General features: G+C 45.1%; 1 protein-coding gene across 3 annotated transcripts in view; it reads left to right on the top strand.

Moving 5' to 3' along the window:
- SDK1 (sidekick cell adhesion molecule 1) overlaps positions 1 to 21,028 on the top strand; it is a 417,626-nt gene extending 396,598 nt beyond the window's left edge. For all 3 annotated transcript variants that reach the window (XM_075104852.1, XM_075104851.1, XM_075104853.1), the window contains 5 exons: positions 4,463 to 4,627; positions 7,228 to 7,365; positions 9,344 to 9,464; positions 9,687 to 9,816; positions 16,610 to 21,028. In XM_075104852.1, the coding sequence (XP_074960953.1) occupies positions 4,463 to 4,627; positions 7,228 to 7,365; positions 9,344 to 9,464; positions 9,687 to 9,816; positions 16,610 to 16,882 (827 nt within the window). In that variant the 3' untranslated portion in view covers positions 16,883 to 21,028. The remainder of the gene's footprint in view (positions 1 to 4,462; positions 4,628 to 7,227; positions 7,366 to 9,343; positions 9,465 to 9,686; positions 9,817 to 16,609) is intronic.
- The last annotated feature ends 6,567 nt before the right edge of the window (positions 21,029 to 27,595 follow it).

Genomic DNA, 27,595 nt, shown 5'->3' with positions numbered 1-27,595 from the left:
ATAATAATATTTCTAGCACTCTGCCTGGCATGAACTGCCTGGTTAAACCTCAGATTAGCCACAAATCATGAGCTTAGGACATAGGTAAGTCAGGAAAGTGTTTTCTTTTACTGCTCTAGATGATCAGTTCCGTGAAGGCAGCAGGCGTTTCGGCGAAGAACCCGTCCACTTGGAGTGGGGATTGTCCTTCCCAGAAATGCTGGTTTTCACTTCCCACACCCCAAGGGCAGATCTCACTTTAGTTTCCTTTCTGGTGTCTTGAGTAGTGTTTTTATGTTTTCATCCTTTTCTATTTATTTTTAAACAAATGAGGGAGTGCAGTGTCAAACATGGGCACAAACCAGCAGAAGTCAGTAAATTCAAAGTGAAGGGTGCAGCTGCATTGCCGGCATCTGCCATGGGGCCTTTGGTTTGCTTCTGCTCGCGAACGACATGCCGAGGCTGACAGTTTGTCAGCCTTCACTTCCCATTCTTGTCCTTTTGCTAGTTTGCATGATAATCCATCCCTTTGCCTCTGACAAATGCATCCACATTTTAATTTTGTCCTCTGTAAGAGGAACACTACCCACGTTCAGCCGGTCCTTAACTCTCAGCAGCTTCTCCCCTCATAAACCTCCTAATGTGTAATTAGGAGAAAGTTTTACGGCACGGCTCTCCCCTCACTCCGAGAGGGGAAGGCTGGTGTTTGAGACCCGAATAACTGACAGCTTTCCATCTCCCCAGCCGCAGCACGGCAGTTGTTTGTTAGCAGCCTGAGTTAGCAGAGCCAGGAGCCTTTGTTACTGACTGACAGTTTTATTCAGCGTGGAGACCCCAGTTAATTGCCTGTGAAGCCAGGCTGGCCTGTGGGTGCTGCGTATGGCTGCAGCCTGCGGGGCCGCTCCTCGCCGGCACGGGATGGCCCGCGCCTGGCCCGGGAGGGCGGCCGGGGCAGCCTGGACGTTGTGTTAGGTTGGAGGTGGTTTCACCTTCCCTGTCATTCAGATCTTCTCCCAAATTGGATGGAGGTGTCAAGGGTGGGATGTCAAGGCTGGGAGGTAAAAATCAAATCTCACGTCAGCAGGAAAAAAGGCTGGGGCAGGGTCTGGTGAAGCATTGATAGAAACAATAAGCAAAGATAAGTTTGGTTTTCTGGAAGTCTCCCTTTTCTATCACACGGTTAGGCCTTTTTTAAGAGCCTGAGTGCCCAGTGAAAGGCAATGTGAAATGAAGAAAGGGACAGATGTTATTGAAGGAAAAGCATTTGCCAGCAGAGCATCACCGCTGCCAGCTGTGCTGCCTCTCTCAGGACATCAACAGGGGCTGGCTGAGCCTCGCACCTCTTTGCGGGACTCTGCTGTTGCAAACTTCGCTCTTTTCGGCAGTTTCTGTGAGTTAATACCCAGATGATATCCCAGCCATGGCATGTGCATCTTTCCTCCCTAAACTGAGTGGAAAATACTGTGTACAGTGTAGTAATGATTTTGTACTGAACTTAAAGGCCAATCTTTGCTATCACAAGTGACCTTCTAATGAATTCTCTTTCAGCTGAACTTCTAACATTTAGAGCAAACCTAGTTTTGAGGGATGGAGGAAGAGGTGCAGTGAATGAATTCACAAGTGTGTGTTCAATATTTAATCTCAAAGTTCACCACTGAAAGAAAATGTTTCTTTAGTTTGGATATATGTGATTGCGATCTCTGTCTACAGAAAGAGGTTGAATATTCCAGATGGAGATAAGATAAATTAATGGACACTCTGGAATTAAAAATCTTATTGGCCGGAGTTTGGGAAGCTGCAGAATATCCTGTGCATAGCATTGGTTTGGGGTCAGCAATGAGGGAGGTGTAGGGCTGTCCCCCTTTCACCTGCACCATGCAGACTTCTGACCACTGGGATCCCAAGGATCACGCGCTGGCTTCCATCTTGGCCAAGCCCTGTTTCCTACCCCAGAAAAAATGTTTGGGCAGAGTGAGTGAAAGGTGGGCCGGCCAGAGAAGATACGGCCACCAGCTGAAGCATTTCTGAGTCCCTGTGAGACAGGAATCCCTCTGAAGAAACATCCACCAGCAGCCTTTGCTGCCCCACACCACCGCCACCATAGCCAAGGGGACAGAGGTGGAAGTGCAATGTTGACTTCTCAAGGGTAGTTTTCCCAATTTACTGCAAACTTGACAGAGTGGTTAAATTTCCACTTCTTGGTCTGTTGGATATTCTGCACTGCGCACCTGGCTAGATTTGAGAAAATGCGTGAGAAAGTGCATGTGTGAACAGTTGTGGTTGTTGCAGTGTGTGTTGAACATTCATAGTTATTGTTGTCTTTTCTTCCACCATTTAAATGGCTTTCAATGCAAACAAATTGCTTTTCAGACAATTCACAATGGGCTCAAATTTTCTTATTGCTGTTTACAAATGTGTTTATGAAAGCTCAGGCAATTCTAGCAATTATGGCAATATTTTATAGTCTGAGATGCATCTTCCTAGTATTGGTGGTTGCAACAATCTGACTTTGAAAATGCATCCCTCACTCCACCCTCTTCACAGAAACTAAATCCCAAGCTCCCTTTTTATTACATTGTAAGTTTACGTGGTTGAAATAATCTAGCCTTCTATTGCCTTGTAAAAGGGAAGTCAATATTTTATCTCTTGTTTTATAGCCATTGTAATATCCAACTAATACATAAGAATGGTACATTATGATAACTTCATTATACTCTGATCATGCTGGTGAATAATGTATTGGTCTTAATTTTAAGCCTGACAGAAAAATTACCTATTTTTATTGTTCTTCGTTATTTCTCAAATGTAGCTGGAACAATACATTTCAGCCAGCTTTTTGTATCCTCTGAGACTGCCAATCCTCATGATCAGAAAAGATGTAGTTTGGGGGTTGTTAGTCATTGTGTGTGTTGCTAGACGTGCAGCATGGTACAAATTACTGAGCCAATATTTACTGATGCCAAAGTTAAAACATTCACATGGAAATGCACCTGCAGTGTTAATCAATCCATCTTTGCTGCTACTCCCTGTTGCACAGAAGTAGGCTAAGGGCCAAATTTTGCTCTGTTACACCAGCACAATTCTGGAATCGCTGCGGTGACTCCAATTAGTTTGCACTCAGGTAAATGCAAAACAAATGAGAACAGATTCCTGCCTTACATTGCAGCAGCGGAACAAGTTGCTGAGGGTAGTGCTGCTGGCTCCTGCTTTATTGTTACCTTGATAACACCTCAAGCTACAGAAGTCATGCTGATGCTCGAATCTCACAGTGCAGAGGACTTTCTTTCAAAGCAGGCAGCTCCTGCGCTGGAGTCGTATCTGTGCAGAGGTTATCATTGTATTCCCATTGCTGTGGGACATGCAGAGAAAAATAGACTTTGCTCGAACAGCTTTGATAACTAAAAGTAGAAGCCCAGTGGGATACTTGTGAGGTCAGATCTATAAGAGCTATGCTGGCTTAAGCGAGGCGAGAGTTTGGCCCCATGCATAGACAGTAACTCCATTTTGTCAGTGAAAGTGCTGGGCACCAATTGTTACTGAAAAGCAGGCTGTGTAGTTTAATGTTTGATTCCTGCACTCAAAATTATTGACTGACATTTTTAATTATAGTTGGTTTTGTTCTTACTGGTAACGGCATCCATCTTGTTGAAAGTTCTTTCCATTGTAGTCAAGTGAATATTAAATGATTGGTATGGATCGGGGATCAGAACGGTGCCTGGTCAGGATGTGCATCAGGATCAATGTCAGTATGGCTGTTGAGAACCCAGATTACCCTAATGAAACACTCTCATCAGAATGGCATTGTGTTTCTAACACCTTCGAGAGGTTTATAATACAAACAAAAACTCCTTCCTGTTTAAAAATGCATGGCACAGAAGTGCAGTGCTGGCTCTCTTGCTCTGTGCCACACTGTGGCCAGCACATGAAGAGGACGTATCATTATTGATACTGTGAATCAAGCAGCACTCCAGTGCCACCAGTCCACCAGGCACCAGTTCATGAAGGCCACAATACTGCCCCCCAAGACCCAAACCCTACATCAGTTTGCAAAGCTTCTATAGTGAAGTCAGTTTTACAATGTGAAAAACAGGCAAAACCTGGGCAATTAAGACTCATTAATGTAGCAGGTTGCTTTGGGTTTACTTGCTCTGTCAAGTAACAGGCATGACCGTACCTGATCAGGAGGGACCCAGGTGGCTGGCAGCTGCTCTAGCCAGCTTAGGTCACTGTGGGTGCTGCCGCAGATTTTAGAGGAGACCTCTTCCATCTGGACTATTATAAGTCCCCCATCATGGATAAATGCCTTTACAGATGGGGTCTTGCAGGGCATTCTGACATCTGTGCATATCACTGAGCAGCCTTCAGGTAAGCACGTCCACTGCCTGTGGTCGAAACACACAATTAATGACAATTACTTTCAATGAGCAGAAGGAAATGCCAAGTCACACAGTTCATACCATTTCTGTCCTTGCTGCTTTCCTAGACGAAGGACTGTGGGATATGTTTGTGAAGGACATCCCTCGCAGTGCTACCTCCTACACAGTCAGCCTGGACAAACTCAAACAGGGCGTGACCTATGAATTTCGGGTGGTGGCTGTCAATGAATTTGGCTATGGAGAACCAAGTGTTCCCTCTGTGGCAGTATCAGGTAATCATGGATTTACTTTTAAATATCTTTTTCAATGGAATTTCTTGGGTTTGGGAGGAAGGAAGAGGGGAAAAATCCAACGCAGATTCTCTAGTTGCAACAAATAATCAAGGGCAGATTGTTTTCACCTGTTTTAGAATAAAACCAGAGCAATATAGTGGTGAATCAAGGCTTGTTATTACAGTATGCTTTACTCTCAAGAGGAAAAATGTCTGTGTGCCATTTTTAAGTTTGACAAAGAACCTTCTCAGGAATTTCATGAGTGTTTGTATGTAAGATCTCTTGTCCTAAGACTAATTTACAGAGTCTACAGTTTGTTTGCTTTTTCTCCTTTCCTAGTCTGTTGTTCTGTTTACTCTGCTTCCTTCTTTTTTTCCCAGGGTTCTCTGATAAACATTTTCTGTGTTATTTTGTGCTTAGCTCTCAAAAATATAAAAGTGTAGTTTCACAAAATTATTCCTGATATCTGCTGTGCTGGCAGTTCCAGTACGGCGTGAAGCCTTCAGTCCCAGCTCATCAGAACCGCTCGTTAGTGATGCTCTCGGGCTCTTCCCACCCTCCCTGCTCTCTTGTGCTTATTCCCCGTGACCAGGGCTATGGCCTACGCATGCTTCCAAAATCCCTTTGAGCAGCCCGGCACGCTGGTTTTCTGAAGGAACTTCAATACCTCAAAAAGCAAATTCCACTTAGCTCACCACATCTGGCCAGCTCAAGTTCAACGGCCTGTTGTGAAGTGGGAGAGCTTGCCCTCGTGAAAGCTTTGCTCAGGTGTCCTCTTACCCTTGCAGAGACAGCTGTACTCCAGGTTGCTTTTGAGCAATAGGTTTCATCCTTGCTGTGTCAGCAAAGACAGACAAGAGGAATAAAAGAACCTGATAAAGCGGCTTTGTGATTCAAAATTCTGGAGAGTCCTGAGAACCTGGCAATGCTCCAGTATGTGGAGTGGCTTTTATCTCTTTGCTCCTCCAGTGAAAAGCATAAACACCATTCAACAGTTACCCAGCAGGCAAGAGTAGTAAGTGCTGCTTTCACCATCACGGCTGCGTTTGTCCTTACACAATTAACCACTTAGCCTGTGAGAGCTGTCTATGGATTTCAGTGTGAGTGCTACCCTTGCTTTTCTCCTTCAGGACAAGGGCATAGACAACTCACTTCAAACACCGAGAATCAGTGTTTTCCCTATCTGTGATTTCACAGAGGCTATAACACAATGTAAAGAGGTCAGTAATCATGTCAGTCTTTCCTTTCCTGGAAGACATTATTCCTCTGAAGCTGGGTGTGCAGCTCCTTGTGATGCTTTTTATAAATAAACCGCTTGTTTGTAAGTTCTCCACTTGAACAGAACTCTTTAATTCACCTCCTTTTGATGCTTCAGTGTTCATCTCAAATTGCTGCATGAAAGTAAGAGGTTTCCATTGAGATTTGCAGTCATAAAAGTATAAAGCATTTTAGGCTGGCCACTTCAGCTAGCGCAGGGAGGTATAAATTGCACTGAATCTACTCAGCCCAGCATGGCTTGTGCAGTTTGCCTTTAGGACTTTGTTGGCCTGAACTGGCCTCCTAGCAAAGAAAGACTGAGGCTACTTTTCACTGCCGCAGAATACCCAGTGATCTGGAACAAATTTGAGCTTATATCATCAAGCTTACACCAGACTTGTGTTTAGATCCAGGGCTCAGGACAGCCAGGGAAAGAAAGTGCCTGGGTTCAGTGATAGTGAGGGGTTGAAGTCGGTCTCCTGGTATTGCCCATTCCTACCAGGTGTTCTTCTATCTTACGGACTACAGGGAAACTATATACAACTGCTGGCTTGTGCTCTGGCAGTAGCATTTTCTTCACAAAGCTGAGGGATGCTGACAAAGAGAATATCACCGCAAGAAAACAATACTTATTACTTTAAACCAAGACTGGCAAGATAACTCTAGAAAGGGGAAGTTAGTATCATTTTGTGTTGCCAGTTGAGGTCAAATGGGGTGAAATTACTTGAGATCGCACAAAATCCAGGGAACTGAATTGATACCCGTGTGCTGTGCATCAGGCTTGGCTAAGCTGAGGGGGTAACGGTATAGAGTAGCAGTGAATGTTGGAAGTTAGAGTTAATGGAGGTGCCGAAAGGCACTCAACCAAGTGTGCTTTGTTCCCTGGCACTAGCTGTGTTTTTCAAAGAGCCACTGAGCAGCATTTTGGCAGGGCAAGCCTCTTAAAAATCATGGGTCGTGACAGACATATTAGTGGTTCCTTTGACCCAGGGAATACTAAACATGCCACAGTAGTCAAGAAATGTAGGTGCGTGGAGCTGAGGGAAGAATCCTTGCTCTTCTCACTTGGTGATAACTTCTCAGTGAAGGGATTCTGGAGCGCTGCTCTGGGTGTGTGAAAGATGCTTGTGGAGATATTGGAGCCGTGATATGCTCCTGTTCTGTTTGCCATCTTAGAAGTGTCGGCAAGCCCCTTTAAAGTCTGACTGCAGAGTAGACTATGCTACCTCCTTTGAACACCTCTCTCCTGAACACTATTATAGATCCATTGTTCAGAATGGGGAAGAGGAGAAAATTTTGGAGGAGCATAAAGAGGAACTGTTCTGTGTTTCTTGCTCTTTCAGCACAAACAGAAGCCCCTTTCTATGAGGAGTGGTGGTTTCTGCTGGTGATGGCTCTCTCAAGTCTGATCCTCATCCTCCTGGTGGTGTTTGCACTGGTCCTGCATGGCCAGAGCAAGAAGTACAAGAACTGCAGCACAGGTAAGACATTGGCTCCATGCTGTGCACGCACTCTCAAGAGCTGTGGGAATTAGAAATGTCTTCCCTTTGAACCCCTGATTTAATCAGCGTGGACTCTCTTTATATGTATTTTGTTTGGCAGAAGACTTGGATCTTTTTGCTGTCTGGTTTGATAGAACTGGCTTTTGCCCATAGCCATACTGGGCAGAGGGTGCCTGATCTTATCAGATTTTGGATGCTAACCAGCCGTGGGCTTGGATAGGACAGCGCACGGAAGTCCCAGGGACTGTAGTAAAAGCCAAGGAGTCTGGGTCAAATGCTTGGCAGAAGACTGCAAAAAAGGAATGACCTGAGACTTCATTTAGTTTTGTCATCGTTCCCTGATAGATGGGGAAAAGGATAAGGATTCTGCTTTTCCATGGCTGTGCCAATGCAAATATGCTAGGTCTTTATCTGCGAGGACTATATCACAACTCCTTTATATTAAATAGAGTGCCCTGCATCTTGCATTCATTCCACAAGCCAAGCTGCAGTTGCTGGGCTGGGGGCCAAGCAGCTAGGAGGTGTCATGGTTATCTGGACCTGTTAGACTTTAATGCATAACGAGCACCAAGCTTGGAATTTTCCTTTAGTTACGATTTTAACCAGTCTTCTTTCTGAAAGGAAACAGGAGCTACCTGCTCTAAAACTAGGAATGTTAAAATAGTTCCCTTTCAAAACACCTAGTTCTTGAGCTCTGAATATTGTTTTTACCTTTTCTTCTCCTTACGTGATAAAGTCCTGGAAGGGTTGCTCACATATGTATTTCTCTGATAACCTCCTCCACCTCCAGCAAGAAATTGCTCTGATGCCAGGAGGAGCCAAAAAAAGGCACATTAATGAGTAGGATCAGGTGGATGGGTCTTTGCGCTACCTGTTCTTAGGCATTAATGTAATGAAGGAGTCTTCCAGGCAGTATTTAGTAACTCAGGCCCAAAGTGAAGATCTTTTCTTTCTTTATAATTCATTTCTAACGAGTGTTAGAAAATAAGATTTCAGTCCCATGAGATATAAGATGTATGAATACCGTGGCATTTTACCAAGTTAATACTATTATATATTTGTATACGTAGCTCATAGGCAATCTCTCATCTTCTTAGTTTTCCTCTGTTTGGGGGTCAGACATGAAAAGACAGGTCTGACCTGTACTGTCAGCTATCAGTGTTCACACTGAGTCTTAATGTAGCACTGAAATTGAAGCCGAGGATAAAGTACCTGTCTGCTGCAAAGTGGCAATATGCAACCAGTCCTTCTCCCCGGGACACAAGCTGAGCTCACACTTTTGGGATTACAAAGAATGACCGTAGGAGAGAATAAGCTCTTGCTGTATCTGATCACAAGAAATAATACCCTTTGCTGTATTTTCCCTCTCCTGCCGGTCCCCTGTCCTTTTCCCTGCCTGATGTTGTCCAGTGATTTCTCACATCTATGTCTTATCCTTATTACAGCTTAGATGTCTTTTTCCCATTTGCTGTCCACCAACCCTTTCTCATGTTTTCTTTCCTGCCTTTTTTGTTTTCCTTCCTCCTTCTCCTCTTTTTCTGCCTCTCCTAGTTTTACTTTCTCTTGCTTTGCTTCAGTCAGCATGAACGGGATTCACAACACTTGATTTAGGACATTTTCAATGGCCACCTGAATTAGTCACCTGGTTTCTATTTATAGTCAAAAGACATGAAGAAGCACTTCTGGAGCACAGTTCATCTGCGCTATTTTAGATACTTACCTCTGAATGAAATGCATCCATCTCTGACTGCTCCTTTCCCTTCTTTGGGCTCCCTCTGCCAGTTCACACTCCTGACAAACTCCTCCACTCTGCTCTCATTTGCCAGTAAGAAAGGTAAAGAGATTCCAAATAATTAATGATTCCATAAAACACAAGGAAGGAGAAGTTAGCTCTTACAGTTGTATTTGGGGGTAAAGTGCCTTTGTTTCAGCTGATTCTTTCCTTGCCTGGCTCCAGGTAAAACCATCTCCAACGTGGAAGAGTCGGTCACCCTGGATAACGGAGGCTTCACTGCACTGGAGCTCAACAGCAGACACCTGAACATCAAGAGCACCTTCTCAAAGAAGAATGGAACCAGGTACAAAGCTGGGAACACCATGGTCTTGGAAATGGCTCTTTATCTAGCTTCAAGCAACTGTTAAATAGGCAAAGGGAAGAGACCATTGTCTGGAGGATGTATGGAGAACTTTAATACCCAAGTCATTGCCTTAGGCTGTGATGCTGGCTTCTAAGCATGATTTAATTGCATCATTTCAGAGAAATTACAACATCCCATATGCTCACCCTTTACATTTCCTAGGTCTCCTCCTCGCCCAAGCCCGGGGGGGCTACACTACTCTGATGAAGATATCTGCAACAAGTACAATGGAGCTGTGCTGACCGAGGGCTTGGGCCTGAACGAGAAGCCCCTAGAAGTGTCGGAGTCGGAGGTAGGGGTTTCCCTTTGCCTTACCAAATGTTGCCCGGTCACTGCAGACATTAATTTCCCCACTGAATCCTGGCAAGTGTTTGAAGCCCAATCCCATACCTGCATTATACTGTTTTGTCATCGTTTGTCTGTCTTGGGGACTTCAAAATGTTGCATTCACCAGGCTGTTCTCATCACATCTTAAAATTAAAATGTCGGAAGAAAAAATGACAAGCAGGACCCAACCACAGCAGATTCCAGACCTGGCCTTGGTAAATATTCATGGGTTTCTAGTGTTACGTAGAAAGGCAAGTGCAATCAGTCAGCCAGTGTTGCTGACCTCTCTGGTACAGAGCTGCACATCACCTTCTGCCTGTGGGCTGCAAACTTGGAGCACTTTTGAGAAAATGCACATATGCTGCAAAATAACCAGCTGGCCCGTTATCTAGATGAGGTTGAAGGTGGGACGCGCTTTGGATTGTTGCGCTGACTGAAGTATGGGATGTGGTTTGAAGTTTTCACGGTGCCTTTTTTAGCCAGCTGCAGCGAACACCAATATTTGGAAGGGTGAGCTTGAGTGGTGGTAACTGCTGCCTCTGTTACAGAGGGAGTAAGTGGGGAATGAGTAACCTGCCAGGGAGCACATGGCCATGGCTGTGAGAGCCCAGCATTCAGGTTTCTGAACACCCCAGCCCCCAGCCTCAGCCTAACTCAAGAGGAGCCTTCTGCTCGGGTTGCCTTTAGACTCCATTTTCCAAGGAAGGTGGGTGCATGCCGGCATTATCCATCTGGCAGTGCTCCGTCTTGTGTCTTGTATCTGCTTTAAGAAAAAAGAGAGTGCTTGTGGTCTGTAAAAGCCCAACGGTGGCCAGGGGTGAACACACAGACTTCAAGGGATATCCAGAAAGGTAAATCTGTCTCTAAAATCACATGTTGTCAGCTGAGATCCTGACGAATCTGAACTGACAGCGCAAGAAGCGAGCAGTGGGCCAAACCACTCCAAACCTGACCCTTCCAGCAAGAATAAATCAAGAGCAGCAAGTAGTGAAAGAAGATGACAGTTTTCATCTGTAGCTTTTCTGCACCTGCAGCTACAGCTGCTTTTCCTGGCTACCTAGCTCTCACCTCCTGTTAATTACCACGGACAGCCTGCTGCTTTGTGTTGCCCTGTGGCCGACCCATCGTGCAGGCAGCTTTCCTTGGTGTAGCTCAAGCTGCTGTCTATGCAATGCACAGGCGTTACCCTCCAGATTAAACACATAGTGCTTTGGTCATGTCACTGTAATAACCCAGCATTAAACCTGTCATTAAAACAGTTTGCCGAGCATGATCATGAATTTAGCACTGGCACCTTTTGACATTAATTTCAGTGCCCCATGTGGTATTTACCGGTAATGCGCAGAAGTCTACTTGCAGGGTGTCATTACTGCCTTCTTTATGCACTGTTTGTACAACACAGAAGAAAGTGATTTTTGGTGTGTTTTTTTTTTTTTTTTCTCAGGCTATTATTAATATTATTTATTTACTGTGTATTGCAGTCGAGCCTGAAGGTCTCAATTGAGATTCTAGAGTTTTTGTGAATCTGTGTGTGCATGTGAGTACGTGAACCAAATATGCCTCCTGTTTTTCCTTGGGGCTTAGATATGCAGCCTTTCTGTATAATGTCTTTGAAGCTTCGGGTTTTTTTTAGTGGTGGGGAGTGCTTTTAGGCATGAAATGTTAATGTGCTCCCAGCAGAGGTAGCAATAGGAGATGCTGCCTTTTCATCAGCCTGAAAATGCTGTTTACATTGGCTGGTACAGACAGCAGCTGAGGGTGGGTGGGGGCAGAGGTGGGTATGGATGTTTGACCACTCTCTTTTCAAGTATTCCTGTACCTATTAGCTCTTCCTTTTTGTCTTTTCTGTTCTTTTTGTTTCTATTCTCAAGGGAGATCTTAACAGACAAGCTCTGTTTTCCAAGAATTTCAGAATTTCCCTCTCTCCTAGCAGGGAGAAATGTTTCCCATTATATGAAGAGTTAAAGATATCATTTTATGTAAGAGCTCTACACAGGTTTGGTCCTCTGCAGCAAAGGGGATCCTGATGCTGTTTTCTTCTAATACATCTTTGCGTGGATCACAAATTCCGCTTAATATGATGCACGTAAGAGCAGGCAGGGCCAAAAACTGTGCTTTTGCATTCAACCCACGTGTCATCTTGTTGCTGCTTAGTCTTACCCCTGTTGCTTGCCTGAGGTGTCAAGATTTTATATGGAAAAGAAGGAATCTCAGTGGCTTCAAGTCTCATGGGGTTTACTGAACATGAAGAAGCCTGCGAGAAACTCTCGGGCTGACTGACTGCACTTACAACACAGCTGCCTGGGAGCCTTCCTTCGAGCTCCTTCTTGATGAGGAGGAAAGCAAGAAAGAAACAAAGAAAATCAAGCAGTACTCTTAATATTCATAAATCAAGTGGTTAACGTACTCCATGTCATGAAAGCCAAGCACCAGTACTGTTAATGAGGTTAAAGTAGTTTAATTGGCAGGTATGGAGCAAGAGAGTGCTAAGAGTGTAATTTCTAAATGATTAATAATAATAGGCTTTTAGATAATGAGTCAAGTGGATGAGGCTCTGGACAGCTAATCTGAAGAAATTTGGTGTTCACCATGTACAGAAATTTGATGATATATCTGTGAAGTCATCCAGCCACAGAAGAGCAGTTTTACAGGAGGGGAGGGGAGTTTTACAGGAGGGGGGTGTGTGAGTGTGTTCTCACGTGTCCTTGTCATCTCCCAAAAACTGTTTTCAGGAGATAATATTCTCACAGACTGCGCACGTTATCAGTCAGTATTGATTGCTAGTGATGCTCTGGTCCTCCCAGCTGCTCTCTGCAGTCTAACTGACTTTTGGTTTCTCAGCTCTGTAGGAAGATATTATGAATTTCCACTTAACACTTAATAGAGAATATGGTTTAACTTGTTCCCAATGAAGTTCTCCAATGATTTTGACAAGTTGGGCACCATGTGGAAACCAGCTGCAGGTGACACATTAAATAAGCAAGGGTTCCCATGTCCAGAGAAATTTTTTTGCACACATTGTCTCTTTTACAGCATATTCGTTTCATGTCAACCAAAAGAAACTGGTGCCACGTACGTTTTCAGAAATAATCTCATAAGGTTGTTCCTTATGCAGTCACTTAAAAAAAAAAGAGGTAATTGGAACTATTTTCAAATTTCCTATTGACTAAGCTGGCCAACTGTGGTTGCTGACTTGCCTCTGAACAGCACTTGTGCGTTCTGTGCTATCAATAAAATAATTATAGCCCCTTATTTTCTGTATTTGTTGTTTCATAGGCATCCATGCATCTTTGGTTGACAGTCTGTAATGTCACCGCACACCCAATCACGCCCCAGCCTATGGAGGTTTCCAAGGTAACAAAGCCACAGTCGCAGGGAAGGGAGAAAACCGAAAACAAAGTAAAAAGCCCTGCAGCATTTCTATTTACTCAATAGTTTAAAAACCACTAAAAAGTAATCCTCCAGTATGAGCTGTCTGTATTGTCATGCAAAACAGGTTTATCTTGCTACTCCTTGATTTTCATCCGGGCAGAGACTGATGTAGGACAGCAATTTAGAGAATTCCTTGCTGGTCAGGGTGGTTATTAGTACCTCATTCTGAGCAGACCTTAGAAGATACTTTAGAAACATGGACAGAAGAGTCAGTTCCTGCCTGTTCTGAAGGAAACACAAAGAAAACACAGTTGTATCAACACTAACAAGTACGTTATCCTTTCCAGCATCAGCGCTAATGAGGGTGAAAGGCTGAAGTTAGTGCAGCTGTATATATTTCATGAAAGTTGGTTCTGAAAGGCACTGCCCTTATTTACACCAAATGAGTTTTCTCTTTCAGTTGGTCTGAAGGACTAACTGGTGGACAAATTATCAGCAGGTGATATTGTTTTAAACTCCTCCTTTCTGTTCATGGCAAGTCCAAGACACTGTTTCAAATGGCAGCGTCCCATCCAGAAGCGTTCCCAGTATTTCTCCTCTTTATTATGTTGGCTTCTGGCAAACTCAGAAGAACTTGGCGTAGGTACATTATATTATATTAGGTACATTAAATTATATTAGTTTTGTGTGTGAGTATTTTTCTGCTAGCGATGCACAGAAATGAAGTGGCTACATCAGTACTATGATACCTATCAAGTCATGTGTCGGTGTTCTGGATACAGCTTCTTCTCAGCACTTCTTCTTAGACCTTCCACCCTTTTAGTTGTCTTTATGTTTCTATATGTCTTTGGGGATGTCAGGAAGACCAGTAAGGAGCCACTAGAAGATTGTGGGGTTTTCTCTTTATGCTTATGACATCTCAACTCAGCTGTGATCCATCTTTTCAGCGGGGTCTTATTTCTTTGGGGGGTGGCTGAGCATGTCCGAGTCAGTACGAGTGATAGTGGATGGGGGAAGGGGTCAGAAGACATGGCAAGGCCAGTGGTAGTGTTGTGCCTGTGATAGAGGGGGCACATCCATGATAGCTGGAGGAGTTCACACCTTCAGATGCTGCTTCTGGTGAGTAATCCATAACCTGGCTCTGCTCAGGTTGTAGAGATTTTTTCTTCTGGATGCCCACATCATCCCTCAGCTTCCCAGGTGCTTTTTACCTTAACGTTAGACAATGGAGCTGCAGCAGAATGTTAGGAGATGTAGGCTGGTGCAAAGTGCAACACCTTGATTCTTGATAAGAACAGAGGAAACCTGAGTTTGGGGGTCTTTTGGTCTGCAGATAAAGTTGGTTGCTTCTGCAGCTGAGGACCAGCCTGCCTGAGCTACTGCTGCCTGCTGCCGTGCCCTGCCATGCCGCCACATCTGCAGTCATCAGAGGCACTCACGTTGGAGCCCCGTACAAAAATAGACAGGGCAGTGCTGGCAGGATGTTCCCTGCAGCGGTGCCAAGACGCTGGAGCTGCTCTCTGCACCCGCTGGCTGTGAAGTGGTCCAAATCTGGGGATATTCCAGGCATGCCGCAAAAACCACCTGTTCAGGAAGGTCTTTGGAGGGAGTCGGGTGTTGGCTTCCCGAGGCTGGCAGCTGATGCAAAGGCGCATTTTTCTAGGAGATAGACTTGCTGAGTTCCTTCTGGAATAATTATTAAATGCTGGTTAGGGTTTTGTTGTACTATTAATTACGTATGAAGGCACCTGAAGCTTTGCATTCTTAAAATAATCAAACACCACATAATTCTGAAAGAGGCAAAGCATGGTTAACAGTGGAAGGGAAATTTTGCAAAGCGATAAAGAGTTGCTTTGCTCAGACTTTTGGAAAACTGGGGAAAATTTCTCAGCCCTGTCCATCACTCTCTCTGCTGGAAAATGGGCACGAAACAGTATCGAAGCAGCTATCTAAGCAAAGAAGTGGGGATGATGGATGCGGTGCCCTTTTCAAATGATGGTTCGCAAGGCATTTGAGGTTTGTTCTTCAGAGACCATTAAAAAGGAGCTTTAGAGGAGGAAAGACTAGTTGTGTGGCAGACAGGATCAAGAAAGATGTGTGTTTGCTGTGTGGTGTCATAGATCAGAATGATACCAACCTTTTGAAACTAATTGCAGCAACTAACAGTTACGAGCTGCACTTACCGGTCTCTCTTTTGTATGTCTTAGGCAACTACTGCTCTGATATTTAATTGCCTTTAGAATCAGCTATGCAGATTATCGGGGGGGGGGGAAAGGACTAAAAGCTTTTGCATGCTCAAACCAGAGATTTTGAGAGAAGGCATGAGATATGGAAATGACTGGGTAAATGTTTGTGTGCTGTATGGGATGTGGCTGTTATTGGTGGGAATATTAGTGGGAACAGAAGGAAAATGTGCGCTTGGGTACAGTGGCCAAGGCTTTGCTACGGTCTCTGTACTCGGAGGAGATGTACGAGCCCTCTGTGGTTCCTCCAGCTGTATCACAGCAGCAGTACTTTAGAGGAGGGGCAGATGCACAAAGCTGATCTGGTTACATCTCAGTAGAGCTCCCACTTGGTATTGATATGAGCTTTGAAGCTATCCAGCCACCGTGCATAAATGTTTCAAGGGGGTAAGATCCGCTCTGAACATAGGGCTGTGCCTGAGCCATCCCAAGAAAGCAACCCCTCTTGCTTGGCAGTTCTTTTCCAGATTTTGCATTCTCTTTCTTCTGTCACCACTGTTTGTGCGCCTTGTACTGCCAATAATCAGCTGTAACATACAGATAGTGTTGTTTGCCTGAAAAAAAAATGTGGTTTTGCTTAATTCCCTTTCAGTGATTTAACTATTTTCAATACTTAACAGGGCTTGTAAGCCAAACCCAGAGTACTCTGCAGGTGGCCTGATCTGGCCACCATAAACAGCAGCACATCTGGCTAAATTCAGTGTGTTTGCGTGGAAGACATTATTTCTGTCCTTGCATCTGAAGGGAGATTCTCAACTGTAATTGCAATCTTTTTGATTATGTGATGGAAAGCTGCTGTTTTCCTATGGCGACTGTACACTTCCCTGCATCTTGTGTCAAAACAGAAACTCCCGACTCCTGCCACAGCATTCTGCAGTGATTAGAAGGGATTTCTCTGCATCTCTTATGGCCAGCATTTGTTGGGGGACAATCCCTGTAGCAGCAAAGCCTGGCTAAACCAGAGCACAGTGCTTTTCTACAGTCCAGCTTGTATTACACTTGGACTACAAACCATCATACCCTAAAATTGCAGCTTTGGTCAGCTGGTGATAATAAACTTGTCTCTAATTTCTTTTAGAGTGGAACAGGTTAAATCATAGGTGCTGATGGGTGAATTCTTTTTTTTCCCCTCCGATGCTCTAGGCCACTGACTCGGATTATGAAGATGAGTTGCCAAAGCACTCCTTTGTGAACCATTACATGAGTGACCCCACGTACTACAACTCATGGAAGCGGCAGCAGAAAGGGGTGAAGCACCCGGCATCCTATAGATACGAGGAGTGTGCCGCCGGCGAGACAGAACCCTATTTCCAGACTGTCATCACTACACAGAGCTCAGGAGGGGTGTACACCCCAACGGGACAGCCCGCACCCGGCTCCCGGACTCCAGTGACAGGGTTCTCCTCCTTCGTCTGAGACGGGACTGGAGGATACAGCCGAACCGCCGGCGGCACTCGGAGGGACCCATCGCAGTGACTGTGTGCGTGCGTGACCGGTGCGGTGAACTGTGGGTAACTTCTCTATCAGGGTAGAAACGGATGGGAACACGAATGAGGCTGGGTTCTTTTTTTTTCTGAAGACAATCAACTCTAAAAATATGGAGCTGAACTAGCTGAACCTTTGTTTAAAAAAAAAAAAAAAGGAATTCTGAAAAGTGATGATTTTAACCACTTGTGAATAGTAGGGTTTTTTTAACCGCTTTTTGTAACACTGCTTCAGGAAGCAGCTCCTATGCCCTTCTCTTCCCTCTTTCTTTCTCTCCCCTCCTCCTGTCCCCCCGTTCCCAAACAAGGAGGTGAATTCCCTAGATGCAATGAGTGACTTTGTGATGTGATTTGAAGAGAAAACATAAAACCTCCCAGGCTCCTTTTTCTTCCTTTTTATCCACTTTTTTTTTTTTTTCCTTTTTAATTTTTCCCTGTCATCAAGGTCAAGTAGGAAAATATAGAAAAGGGACAAATTTTTATGTGCACCTCCTCTCTCCTCATTGCTGCTCCCCACATTAGGAGCACTGGCTGATCGACTTAGGCTCAGATGTGTCACTCTGTCTGCTCTAGGCTCACTACTGGTGTATTTATACTGAATTACTGACCTGCTTTTACTTCTTGTTCAAATGGGACCTGCTGCATTCTTTAAGTATTCCAACACCATGGCCTTTAGAAGAGGAGATGGCTCTAAAGAGCACTGTAGGCAGCGGTGGGTGAAGCAAGTGGGAAGAATTCAGACGCGAGGTCGGTTTGATTTTTGGTGTGGCTCTAATCCTCCCTCACGGACTGCATGTGCCATTTGAATCGGTCATTTTTTAAAAGTCAAAGGACACAACCCAGCAAGCCAGAGGAATCTTTCAATTAGGATTGCAGTGGCAAGCTAGAGAGTCTACTAATTAATGAGGGTTTTGATCATCAAAGTCATCCTGCCCTGTCAATAGAAGTTGAGCATCCTTTCTCGCCCAGACTCTGCAGTGCTGCTACTGGTCTGTAGGAAAAAAAAAAAAGAAAAGTACACAGTAGCTGGGTTTGTTTGATTTTTATTTTTTTAGTACAAAGACATGTCATGCAGACTGGGTGAGTTTTGGTGTCCACAGGTGCCTTTTATTGATTCTTCAGCTTTGTATCTGGGAGAAGAAACAAAGTGTCTCCAAATAAAGCTAGGCAGGTTTTTCGAGCATTTAGGGTCATGAATTATCTTGTGCACGTTTACAGTGCACTTGAAGTTACAGCCTTGGAAAGAAGAGAGGAGATTTTCAGTTTATTTCCCATCCTCTTGTATAGCTCCCTTTTTGTTTTCTTCTTTTCTGTCCTTTTCCTGAGTCTGTCATGTGTGGCAGCAAGTTGTTTGCTCACAAGGAAGTTGTCAAGGGTTTAAAGAATCCAAGCCCAGCCCTCGGACCTAGCCGCAGTCCTGGATCACTAGACTTTTTCCCACAAGAGTTTGAGAGGTGAATCTGGAAGTAGGCAAGTCCTTGCCACTCCAGTGTCTGCCATTTCCTCCCAGGTGGATGTGGGTCAGCCAGGAAAATCGGGTCCTGCTGCCTGCTAACATCCCATCAGGGCATGAGTGGGCACTGTTATGATTGCAAATTCTCCCTGTCCTCTCTGGAAAGATGTGGGGCAGCTGCAGCACTGAGTGGTGGTGTCTTCAAGGCAGGTTGTTGAAACCACCTTGTCTTGATTACAGTGGCTGCCTGTTCCTGCACATGGGGGCGGGTTCAAAGTAGCCTGGTGGTACCTCACCTGAAGCGGTGAGGTCCAAGGGCAAGTTCAGCCCTACTGTCATGTTTCTTCTCAAACAGGGCAAACGATACCAGAGATCTGCTTTTACTCTTTGGCACTGCCTCTGAGCACTGCTGCTCTTGGTGCATATAGGTTCTGAATAGCTTTGGCACTGGATTGCTGTTCCTCTCCAAAGGCTCCAGAAAGAAAAAGTTCAAAACCAAAAACGCCAGTGGGTGCGTTTAAGGGCTTTTGAGTTTGGGATAACGATCCACAGCTCATTAGAAGGCAAGAGCTGTGCAAAGGCACGGGCTTGAGCCAAAACCCTGTGAGCCATCCCCTCTCTGCACCTGGATAGGATGTGTGTGGGATGGAGAAGGGGCTCCAAAGAGGATGACGTGGAGCTTGCTGTGAAGAGGAGTGCAAAGCAAACAGAAAACCCACTGCCTTCTGTGCACTTTGACTGTTCCCTTAAGCCATATGGACTTTGCTTTAATTACTGAACTGAGAAAAATTTGTTTGCAGTCTGAGATTTTTGTTTCTTAGACAAAATTATCTACGTGACGTTCTGATTTGTTTGCTTTCTCCTTTGTTATTTCCTGCATCAGATTATGTATTTTAAACAGCTTATTTTGTATACATGCGACATAGCAATGCAATTGCCATTGGAATTTTAATGGCGCTTATCCAACAGGTATGAGAGGTAGCGCTACAGGAGGAGCCTTTCAAGGACCGCTAAGGACTTAGGGACGTAGATTAGTAGAAAGTAGATCAAACACTGAAGAGCTTGCTCCAAAGGAAAGCGTAGTGCAAGTAGCTCTGTGTCTCCTGAATATTGCCAGATCTGACTCAGTGTAAGGTGCAGTTACTCCCTGGGGCTGATCTGACACCACATTGAGCAAAAAAGCAAGGAATCCATGGGGAAAAAGGAAACGGACTCTGTGGCCACTGCACCACTGAGGGACAACATGGGGAGCAGCACGATCTATACGAAGCGAGGAGAAGAGACTACTTCTTTTTTCTCAGAGCCCTCTGCAACTAAAAAGCCTGAGCTTGCTGAGGGCCCGCTGAGTTGGGTGTATGGCCCTTTTCTTCTGAGTGCTGCCAAAATAACAAGTTAGGTGTGATTCCTTTAGGACCTGTTGATCCGAACAAAGGTATTTCTGTTCCATTGCAGCCCAAACTATTGTCACCCACAGTTTTGTTTTGTTTAGGAGTTGGCTTTTCTTACACGTGGGTTTATTTTACTTAGGCAGTTGCAGAGTGTGGAAGCGCACTTCCCTACTCACCCCTAAGATGAGCATAGGATATGTGTTCTGCTGCCCAGGGTCCTGTATAGCTACATGCATGATGCCTGTTCCTTCTTGTTAGCATGCTGTATTTGTAAAATATGACTAATGGGTAGGTTTTATTTACCTCAGATATCAGGTAATTTGTTCTATATGAAAGTAAACACTCCATCAGTTAGCAAGAAAGCTCTGTTTCATAGCTGTTATCTTTGGAAATCACAGCCTTGAAATGCGACTTTTAAACATTAGTTGTCATGTTACAATAACTTCACCCATCAAATCCACTTCTGTTTCCCTCTTCCTGTTTAGAAGAGTCTTGAAAAAATGAAGGCGTATATTTAAAACACATTCTTAGGCTATTTTATTTGTATTTATTTATTTACTTTCCCATGTTTCTCGGGTCTCTTGGTGGCTGTTACTAAAAAATAAAAACAGCATCACGAAATGACCAAGGGAGACATTTCAGGGAATGGTTTAATAGGAGCTTATTTTTCATGCAATAGCCATGGAAATATCCAATCTCCTGCAGGAAAAAGAATGCCCAAGTCTTCACCCCCCCCTCCCAGGGCTGAGATGACACCAGCCACCACCATCAGCAATGCTCCCGGCACTCCCAACGGCTCTGAACCTTCCATTGTCCCTATCATAAATCATGCAAAACTGTATGTGAGTGAAGGAGCTGTACTGTTCCAGCCCACTCTGCACAGAGTGTTTTATCCCCCAAAAGTCCGTATCACACATGGTGCGTCCCTGCCCTTGCTGGTGCACAACCAGTGCTGCTCGGTGCGAGCGGCAGCAGGGAGAAGGGACAGGAGAGGGCACTGTTTTACTTTCTTCAGTGACAGTCTCTTTTTCCCCACCCTGGGAGTCACTCGGGTGAAACCCCTGCATGGGGAGGGCAGGGAGCGGCGACAGCACAGAGAGCAAAGGGTTTCATCAGCATTTGCTAAAGGAATCACACTGCAGCCAGTGATCCCACTTTTGGAAGCGGTTGGCATTACTGGAGAGAAGAGAAAAAAAAAAACATACAGAAAAAGAAACTAAATCATTATCCAAAAGGATTTCTTTTTTCCTCTTCATTTTGGGTGTTAAAGCCAGTGACGCTTTGCAGATGGGCCAAGATCTCATTTTTCCTGCTGATACTCAGGTCTCTGCCAGAAGCTGCTGTAGCAATTGTTTAGAATAAATATCCAAGTCTGTCTTGACATGGGGATACATTTATTATCCTCGTCATTGCTTCCCTCAAGAAATCCATTGGGTCATCCAAAGATTATCCGATCTGCTCTCCAAAAAAGGAGGAGAGCGAGCTGTTTATACATACAGAGCACTGGTGTCTTCTCCCACTTGCTGTTTTCAGATAAGCAGGGCAACTTCTTTCACAAAAATCCTTTTCTAAACAGAATTTATCAGGAAGCTTAAAAAAAGCCCCAAACCCAAAACACACACACACAAAAAAAAAAAGAAAAACCACAAGAAAGGTAACCTTTGGCAGAGCCATTAGAAATCTTCAAGTCCTAGAAAACTGTGACAGGTAAAACAGTATGATCCCAAGACCTTCTGTCTTTAGGGATCTCCTTCAGTAGCAGCCAGGAGGGCACATGCAATGAGGGGTTATATTTGGAGAGGAAAAGCCATCAAGGAACAGTTGCTAGGTGGGTTTTACTGCCAGCAGCTTCATTCAGCCTGGAGTTCCTGCTTGTTCAATCACACCTCTTAGGTTGTTTTTATAGGCTTTTGCCAGCACGAGTGGAGTCCGTACATCATCATGGCGTTACTAGAGATCACATGGGAAGAGATACGTTGCTGTGGTGTTTACACGAAGCCACATGCATGATGTTGTGGTTGTACAGTATTCATTGCAACGTCCTTACAGAAAGCCACCCTTGAATTAGGAGCACATTCACCCCAAGACTGAACACGTTGGGCTGGGCATGGGCCTTCAGTGGCTCCACCTTGGCAAGTCCCTTCAGCTCTTTGTATTTCTGGGTTCTGTTTCTTCTCCTCCACACCTCCACCCCAGCCCTCCCAGACAAACAAACTTGGCTTGCACTTTGTGAAGGTGTAAAGTTTGCCACCCCCGGTAGTAGAGAGCCACAACCGATAGACACACATGGGACAGGTGATACACGTTTGAACAAGGAGTGAAATACCATTGGGATTTGAGATTCAGGCTCTGACTCAGACTTTTATCTTCTCAAAACTGCCACCTGCCCATTCTAAATGGCCTGGAGCGTCAAGACTTGACAGGAAATTCATTATTTTGATTCTGCTTGATCACTGTGAGCTTTCTTGGGACTTGAATTACTACATGTAGAAACTGGAATGGGGTTACAGAGCTTTATATTGAAGTGTTTTCTCATTTATGTCCAATTCTCTAGATCTGGGAATGAAACCTTTCTGCTAATGGGATGAGGCAGTGTTCTGCAGGTGGGGCACCTGGGAAGTGCCACCAGTGCTCCCCACTTGATGTCCTTAACTTCCTGGGCAGTGCTGGGGTCTGTAATGGTGCAGTGGGAGCTCCCAGGTAGCTGAAAGGACACGGCATTATGGTGAGTTTGCAGCTGGTGGCTTTGCTACTCTGGGAATGGAGCCTGTCCTCTGGTTTGGTATCTGCCGTCAGTTTAGGGGTAAGACCACCTTACACAGCTATGTTTGAGTTACCCTTCAGTGTGCTACGGTTATCAGATCGTTGCTTTTACTTCAGTGTCTCCTTGGGGATTTGCCCTGGATTTTTGTTCCGCACCTCTTGTTAGCCTCACCTTCACCACTCCACTATTTTATATGAGAAAGTTACTTCTTCTTTTGCAAACTTGCTTCTAATTAAAAGAACCCTTTTTGAAATGTGTGTGTCCTTGGTACATTTATTTTGGGGAGGGGAAAAAATATTTTCCAGCCTCTTCTGTTATTTTTGGCTTAAAGAAGTTTCTGGGTGCCTTGCCAGCATGCTCACGAGTTAACAGCTCAGGACGGTGAAAACGTAACATGGGCTGAAATTCCTCGCTGTTAGTTCTGGTCTGTGAAATCTTATAATCCCCCGCTGCTTTTCAGCTAAAATTGCATTCTCAAATAGTTTTTATTCAGATTTGAATAGCCTTAAATATTTTGTTATTATGTGGTGATAAACTTCCTCCAGACCCCTGATGCAGGACAGTCAAAACCCATTCAGAAATGGAAACCCACAGGGCCACCATTTTTTATGCCTTTGTTCCCTCGCAAATAATATTTGTCCTCCCCTGCAGCGTTGTAGCAGCTGCTAATCAGTTCCCACAGCCGTGCTGGTGTTGTGGAGGTCGGACCAGATCCCAGCTGGTGGCAATCAGGGCAGCTCTGTTATTCCAGGGAGGTTGTTGGTGCTTTTCATCAGCTGAGTATCTGGCCTAGAGAAGTAAACTGAACACAGTCAGGTCGGCTGCAGCTCTGGTGGGAGGAATGAGGGCGAGAAATCAATGTTTTCCAAGTGGGAGGGTGGGGGGAAAAGCCAAACTGCTAAGGAAAGAACTCGTATTCTCCTGTTCCTGAAAGGGATATTATAAATAATGCAGTGTGGTATAAATACAGGCAACCCTCTGCAGCTGGTAGCTTGTAATAACCCAGAGGTATCAATGTACCATTCTGAAGATGAAAATCCTCACGCCATAGAGTTTTGTGAACGAGACATTATTCTGCAAAATTGCCATAAGATGCAGACGTGGGTTTTTGAGGTCGTTCGCCTCCAAAGTGTATCGTCCTCCCACTTCCAGCCCTTGCTCTTCTCGGGACGCGTTTCCTCCACACGTGTTTTTATGGTTAGGAGTGGAGCATGGACATAAACACAGGAGTGGATGGGAAATCTGCCACGGTATTTGTAGCCTAAACAATACCGGAGAAAACAGATTGGCTTCCTGCCCTGCTCTGAGCAGCACAAGCAATGGCTTGACTGAATCGAGTAATCTGGGCTTTCATTACTGACCCTTTTCCTGCTATTTGTCTCATTTGTTTCCTCTTCTTCCCCCCCGTGTTTTTGCTCCAGGGTTATTTATTTTTTCTCCTTGCTCCTTTTATTTTCATTTTGTTTAAGCCTGCCTCTTGTTTTTGGGTTGTTTTTTTTCTCCTCTTGCCTCACCAATTGTTTTCATTTCAAACCTGCGTTTCCCACAAAATCAAAAGGAACTTTAACTGAACACACGTTTTTGTTGGGTTTTCATTTGCTTCCACTGTGCCCCAAGAAAAGGAGTCGTTTTCCTTTGCTATCTTGTTTGCTTGGAAATGCAGGGTACGTCCGTCTAAGCCAAGGCAATGTGGCTGCTGGCTTCCCAGGCTGGTAGAGACCTTCATTAAGTAGGCAATTGGCACATTCATCACTGTTCATTAACACGTTAGGATAATCCTAAATCAGATGAGTCTGACACGTGAAGTCATTCCGCAAAGTTTTACAAGGCAAATTTCCCAGCAGCGCTGAAAACAGTGAAGTCGTTTGCACAGTCGGAGAATCTGCACCTCTACGTGCCGAAACGAGAAACTGCAAATTATCAGTGCGTGACAGTGACGACAATGTGTCAGAGGAGGAAGCGACCAATGCCCATGATGTCATTCGAAGGTACTTCCCTGCATTGTGCAACTTCTAGGGGCTTTCGTGCACCGTTCATGCCGGTCTGGTTCAGATATGCACCCTAGCAAAGCAACAGTCCACACAGCGGCGAAGACATGGACTTGTTCTTCACCCTGATCCTTGATAACCTGAGTTCGTGCAAATGCTTGCACTTTGTGCACTAAACAGGCTATGCAGATAAGGCCAAAAGGCAAGTCTGAAAAGAAAACGTGTGTAATATAGCCTGGGGCCTCATGCCAAGAGTGATAAAATGCCTTACAAACACAGGTGACCTCACCACAGCCCTGTCAAATTGGGAAGGATTAATATCCTTCTTTAGGTAGAAGGAACTTGAGGCACAGGCCAGCTTTGCCTGTAGGACAAAGCCACGGTTTGTATGACTGGTAAGAGTGTGCCCGAGCGGCCTCGACCGCAAATGTCCTCAGTGCAGGGCAAAGAAAACACATCTTTCTTACAAAACAGCAGGATGAGTTATTTTTGGGTCTCTATAAATTGTCTGTTTTCCAGCACTATCATTCATACACTACCATGGGAACATGACTGACCTAATTAGAGTCTAATTCCAACAGTACAAAACTCAACTTGTAAGTACAAGCGCTTTTTTTATTATTTTGGGTTATTTTTAATGTACGTACAAGTGCATCTGATCGGTCTAAACACCCCAGAGGTGGGGGCAGGGGAGGAGCAGGGCAACTGGAGTCATCAGACAAATTGAACTATGGAAAATGTGGGATGAAGCAGGGCAGATTTCCGGATTGATTTATGAGACTGTAACTTAATCTGCTGGGAGACTGTATCCTCTGGGATTAAACCTCACATAAACTCCTGGAAATTAGGAAATGTTTTACCCCCCAGCATGGAACGGACTGGCAGAAGAAGGATTCAGCATTTCAATCCTCCATCCAGCAAAAACTATCCAGGGTGATCGATGAAGACACTTCCATTGATCTATAGCTGTCTCTGCACCACAGAAGAAATTAAAAAGGTGAGAAAAAGATGTTCGTTTTCAATGGAGCCCACTTCATGAAGCAAGTAAGGGTTAATCCAACCAGCCAAAAGCCTGGCTTTAGTTGCTGTAGAAAATCCTCCCAGTGAGGTTGAGCGGAAGCCTCCAGCCATACCTGCTGGGTTTCTCAGGAGGGACTGTGCCTGGACATGCTTGGGATGGCTCGTGTCCAGCACCTGCTGATAGGGAGCCCGTGATGCTGGATGAATCATGACCCAAACAGCTTCACCCCTGCCCTTAGTCGTGCGCAGGATGCACCCCGAAAGAACAACCGCAGCCCAAGCACCAGTTCTGCGGGAGGTAGAAGTGATGGGCCAAACTCCGCCCTAGGGCAGCGATGCTGCTCTGAGCATCACCTCTGACCTAGCAGAGATCCTGGCTCTAAAATGCATTACACCCACCGGGCTGTTCTTAACATGTGTCCTCATGAGATAAGGTGGGGTTGGAGGTCAGGGGATCATGGTAGAAAAGGCTGTATGTTGCGTGCTTAGAGCTGATATCCTCAGAGCTGTGTCATGATTTTGGGTTTTTCTTCTGGCTTGACTTCTGATTTGGAAGTGGCCTAGCAGAAATTGAGGTTATTGCATATGTGGCAATGCCACTTCACTTTCTGGAAAGCGCTGGCTTCTCCATCAAGTGAGCCCGAGCTACCACCTGGCAGGTCTGAAAAGGCAGAGAAGTTCTTCTCTGGTACAATGTGAGACAGGCAAAGGAGAGGCTGTCCTTGGAGGAGCTGGTATCCGAGAGCGCGGGGAATGCACGCAGCACTGCCCCCTCTGCGCTTTCTGTGGTTGGGTTTGTGCTGTAACGCTGGCTGTGGCTTCTAGTCTTCTGTCCCTGCTCAGAAATTATAGCAGAGTGGAAGGGAGATGGGTCTCAGCTGCTGATGCTTCAGGAGCATTCGCAGTGTTGCTGGATGAAAGGAGCAATGTGGTGTTTTTGCTCTGCAGAGGTCTCAGAAATGCCCAGGCATGAAGAGCTGCGTGGTTTTGGGCTTGGTGAGGAGGAAGGCAGAAACCGGTGCCAGCCCTTGGTCATTCCCGGGCTGCTGAAGCTCTTCGAGGAAGTCATACATCTGGTGCTTTCCTATTTAGCCCTTTCAAGAGGCTCATTTGAGAACAACATTTGTAAGGAAGAGCCAGAAATAAACAGCTTGTGATCCTATTTGTGGATCAAAGGGAACATAACAGAATTGTAAAGATGGGACAATCAATGTATAAAAGCCTGTTTTTTTAAGAAGGCTGACATTTTGCGTTGTCCATTAGAAGGCTGTTGTGCGTTACGATGTGATCTTTGCCATAGCATGTGGAGGAAAGGAAAACCTTTGGGTCTACAATACAGCCGCTAAAGCAAAAGCCTGAGATGCAGCAGAGGCCGTGTCTCCGGGGGTGGTCTGTGTCCACGCAGGACTTCTCTCCCCTTGGCCTCTTCCAGACCCGCCAACCAGACAGTGGTAAGATCACCTCTCCTCTGGGGCAGAGTCTGGAGTTTAATAGTTTTTGTACCTCTGCCTCTCAGGGAGTTTTTACAAACAGAAGGGGGTTTCATTTGTCAGCCCTCGTCCTCTGAAATGCTGCATGAGGTTTAATATCATCTTCTTTGCCCCAATTAATTCAGTTGTCATTTCCGTGGTTGCTCTAAAATGTATTGCCTGATTTTTACAGCTATGATACTACCAGTGACTACTATCAGATATCGCAGCTCAAATCATCTTCTGTTTGTATTAACTGTGGTGACTGTCAGCTTTTCAATCCCCACATATCTGCTTTGCTTGGCCACCTGTCCCCTCTTGGCGCAGAGAGGAATGCAAGATGCTGGCCGCAGTGGAAGGGCGCTACGCTCCGGGATGACAGTAACACAAACACAGGGAAAGTATACGGTGTATAAAAGCCAAGCACCCTGGCATTGCTGCGGTGAGGAGTGGTAGATAGCATGCGAGTTAATATTGAACCAGGATTATGGCCGGGGTGGTGTGGCAGGAGCAAACACCCCAGGAGCCACCGCAGTGCGATAGACCACGTGGTGGCCAGCAGA

Source organism: Phalacrocorax aristotelis, chromosome 10 (assembly GCF_949628215.1).
Source record: "Phalacrocorax aristotelis chromosome 10, bGulAri2.1, whole genome shotgun sequence".
Taxonomy (NCBI): domain Eukaryota; kingdom Metazoa; phylum Chordata; class Aves; order Suliformes; family Phalacrocoracidae; genus Phalacrocorax; species Phalacrocorax aristotelis.
This window is presented reverse-complemented; position numbering and strand designations above follow the sequence as displayed.